This window comes from Phaethon lepturus, unplaced genomic scaffold (genome assembly GCF_000687285.1).
Source record: "Phaethon lepturus isolate BGI_N335 unplaced genomic scaffold, ASM68728v1 scaffold9731, whole genome shotgun sequence".
NCBI classification, from domain to species: Eukaryota; Metazoa; Chordata; class Aves; order Phaethontiformes; family Phaethontidae; genus Phaethon; species Phaethon lepturus.
In genome coordinates, this window is record NW_010516970.1 from 1 (window position 1) to 4,037 (window position 4,037).

The 4,037-nt window shown below is 36.0% G+C and overlaps 1 protein-coding gene across 1 annotated transcript; it reads right to left on the bottom strand.

The window, feature by feature from the left end:
- Positions 1–7: 7 nt before the first annotated feature.
- Positions 8–3,231, bottom strand: LOC104627850 (chromosome unknown open reading frame, human C5orf42; the record flags this gene model as incomplete). The annotated part of the gene is made up of 5 exons (XM_010296232.1): positions 8–249; positions 1,486–1,541; positions 1,820–1,991; positions 2,174–2,277; positions 3,075–3,231. Coding segments are annotated over 5 exons (731 nt in total), but the record flags the coding sequence as incomplete, so codon positions are not given.
- Between the last annotated feature and the right edge of the window lie 806 nt (positions 3,232–4,037).

Genomic DNA, 4,037 nt, shown 5'->3' on the forward strand with positions numbered 1-4,037 from the left:
TGGGAGCTCAGCAAATTCCGACGGATATTTTCAAGCCGTTTGGTTGAATCAAGCAAAAGGGATCTTATCAATGCTGACGGTGAGAGGTTGTTAGGAAATCTAAGCACCGTTATCATGTACCCATCAGAGACAATGAGGTAGGGTAATCTTGAGTGTGAAGCAACAGAGAATCTCTGTCTTCTAAGGTCGCTTTCAGAAGCTGAAGAACCAAGAGACTGACTAGAGTCTTGACAAAAAGATTGCTGCTGTCTACAATAAAGACACATCAAAAAAGAAGAAGCAACTGTCATATGTAATAACCATGAACAGAATAGAGAAGGAGTAACTTACAAACGTTTAATAGCACTCACACTACTGTCCCACCAGGACCATTCAGAACTCTAACACTGTGTCTAGATTTTTGCAGGAGGAACACTCTGGATAACATTCTTTCTGTTTGCACGATGCAAGTATTTTGCTGCAGTTGTAACTTTTTTCATTTAAAGAAAAATAAAAATTGCTTTTGGTATTCTCTTATTATTTCGTTAAGAAGTAGTATATGCATTTTTTCCACAATTTGACTTTGAATTTCTCTATCATGCTTCCTTACCTACCTCCTATTGTGTATGACAAGTGCTTGAAGATGAAATTCCAAATAACTTATGTCATGTATAAAAAACAAAAAATCCCTCAAGATCGGAATCTTAGTAATTAAGAATCAGTTCAGACATTCAACAGAAATATTTTATATCAACACACAAGTCCTCTCTTACAAAAGAGGTCTTACAAAAGCTTCTCTTACAAAGAAATTATTCCTTTCCGAGGTCTAGAAAGCTGCGTTGTGCATGTACGCTCTTACTAGCCCCACAACACTTTGAAAGAATGCGTAAAATTACTGGGGTTTCTTTATTTCTTAATAGTCCAAAAGTTAGTAGACGATTTGAACACAAAGTAGCTTCATGCATTCTGTAAATAATCATAATTAAGGTACTTCAACATATTTCAGTTTCTGATTTTTCAACCAGACAATGTAAGGAGGTATTATAACGCATTTACACACTACCCAGCTTTAGTCACTCAGAGTTAATAGGACTTTTGTTTTTAAACATTAAAGTTTAGGTTCTATTTTGTTTTTTCTTGTTATTCTAGTTATAAACTTCCGATTGATAGTAAAAAGTGTTAGCAGAGTTCCTTCTATTCCCTCAAGCACCCAGCAGCATAACTTCAAAATTTAGATCTGGACTACACCAAAAAAAAAATTTTAAAAGCTAACCATTTTTTGTCCATGTAAATACGTTATTTACAAGATCAGATACAAAAACGTGATATAAAGCTCTAGAGGTAAAATTAAATCGCAAGCAGAGAAATACCACTGCATAAAAATAAATCTGCACTTTTAGTACTTCTCTAAGTTTAGCTTCTTCTTACATCATAAAAACATGCTATTTCTAATTACTACTAAATTCAAACACTTTTAAAAGAACAAATCGCTTCATTTATACTTACATTGTCACAATGCCAATATTCATCAGAACAAACCCATTACAAGAAATAGAAGAGAACTATGAATGAGAAATAGATATTGAGAAGACACATGAAAACTAAAGATTGAATCTGAACGATTAATTTTATGTAAAATTGTAAAGTATATGCTAGAAAGTATGGTATGATCATATGAAAAAAACATATAAACATTTTCAAACCCTTTACCTGTATGTTATGAGTAGATGAAATGGAATAAATTCTGCTGGTCCAAATTCTACAGAGCAGCCAGAAGTAATCAAGGTCAGCAGTTCATCCGTCCATGTCAATAAAATCAAAGATCCACGTTTCAACATGCAAGCGGATGAAATGGAATAAACTCTGCTGGTCCAAATTCTACAGAGCAACCAGAAGTAATCAAGGTCAGCAATTCACCCGTACATGTCAACAAAATCAAAGATCCACGTTTCAACATGCAAGCCAAGAAAAGGCTATCAGGAGTCCAGCTCATATCGCCAACCCAGTAAGATCTAAATTGGGCAGGAAACAGTATTGCACTCTGTCAAATTTCTGCATTAAAAGGTTAGGACAGTTAAAAAAAAACCAAACAAACACAAAACCCAAACAAAACAACACGAAAAAAACATACCCAAAACCAACAACAAACCACCAAAATCCCACAGCAGCAGCAGAAACAACATCAATTGCTGACCTGACAAACTTGGATGGGACTGTGCTATTCTTGCTACTGCAACCTTTAAGGCTACCGGAAACAGTTACAAAATTCAATGTGTTCAAAAACAGAATTTGAGTTGCCTAGAAAGAAAAAGTAAGCATAAGGAAAACATAAAACATTTGTCTCAAAATGTCATTATTGTAAAAAGCAATTTCTATTAGCAAGTTATGCATTACATTCAATGTACTAGAAACACTATCATACATGAAAGTGATGTTGCACTTCAATATTTATTTTTTAAAATTTCTATGCCTATTTCTACATTTGAAAAATAATTAAAGATTATTACATACTCAGTATATAATTCCATATTCTTTTTAAATAGAACCTGTTCTAAAATCTTCAAAATAATACAAGATCACTCTTCTGCAGTCTTGTTGGTGAATAACAAGTGGAGCTTGTTAATGGGACTGCATCATCCCATTCTGGTATGCTAAATAAGCTGGTCCCTATTCCCTGTCATCACTAGCACTACAAACTACATTAAGATTCGGCCTCCGAGTTGTTAGAAGGAATAACATCATGAAGTGGGAACATAACCTCCAATACAGGTTAGGCTGAGGCCTGACTCAGAATCACCCAGAATCTTTGCAGACACAATGCAGTAATTGAAATTAATTTCTTTAGTATTGTATTTCTTGGAGATTAGAAATGACAGAGGAGCTGACATGGATTTCTTAACTGAACAACAGCTTTAAAAAAAAAAATCACAAGTTGTGGCAGAATTTTTTTACCTATGGTTATCAACCTGAATATAATCACACGTAACAATAGGAATGCTGAAAAATCACTCCTAAAACTGCATTATTAAATCCTTGTTTCCACTTCATTCAAACTGAATTATTAGCTTAAATGGCGTACCGTCTATCATTCATACCTTTGGATCAGTTTGATTAACAGCTACTGCAAGTAGAAGCCCATCTCTCGCAAATGCACATAGCAAAGCTCCTCTTGACTTTATAGATGCACACCGAGGAACTAAATTAACAAGAGAACAAGCCTGCTGTACCCAGTGGATCTGGTATGGCAAAGAACTGAATACCAATAAAAAGGCAACAAAAGCAAGAGGGTACTCAGTTATGCTGAATGGGATGACTCATACAGAAAAAAGTCACGCAGGACAAAAACACTTAAGAGCACAAAAAATAAAAATCTGTTTTTCTACAAAAACTTTACAAATGAAAAATATTTTGCATTTACACAAGTTTAAAAATCGTGTCTGGGCACTGAGAATTATTTTTATGGGACAGGAATTCGGGCTATCTGTATAGAACATGCAAACCATGGGCCATATAATAAAGGCACTTGCATCCTAGCCAGGAACAGCTTCCTCAGACAGCGTAACATCATCCAACACAGGAATACTAAGAAAATCAACAGTACACTGTGCTAAAAAAAGCGTTGTGGATGCCCCATCATCAGAAGTGTTCAAAGTCAGGTGGGGTTGGGCTGCCAGCAACCCGATCTAGCGAAAGTTGCTCCTACCCATGGCAGGGGGGTTGGACTGGACAATCGCTAAAGGTCCCTTCCAACCCAAACCAAGAAAGATTTCATTTGAAAGCATGCCACCTCCCGGAAAAAAAAAAAGCATAGTATATGGGGAGGTTAAAAGATGGAATTTTGGTCTGTGGATGGACACTGGGTGAGAAGTAGATAACCGAGAAAACCGCAGTGGAGGGGTTAACAGATGGAATTTTGGTCTGCTCGAAAACTGCAGTTAGTGAGTGAGAAATAGATACTAGGCTGGGTGAGAGAAAACAGCCCACAGAGAGAAGAAAGTTGATCAAGGCTAGGGGAGGATGTGGAGTAATGCAGTAATGGAGGAATATAAAGCACAATT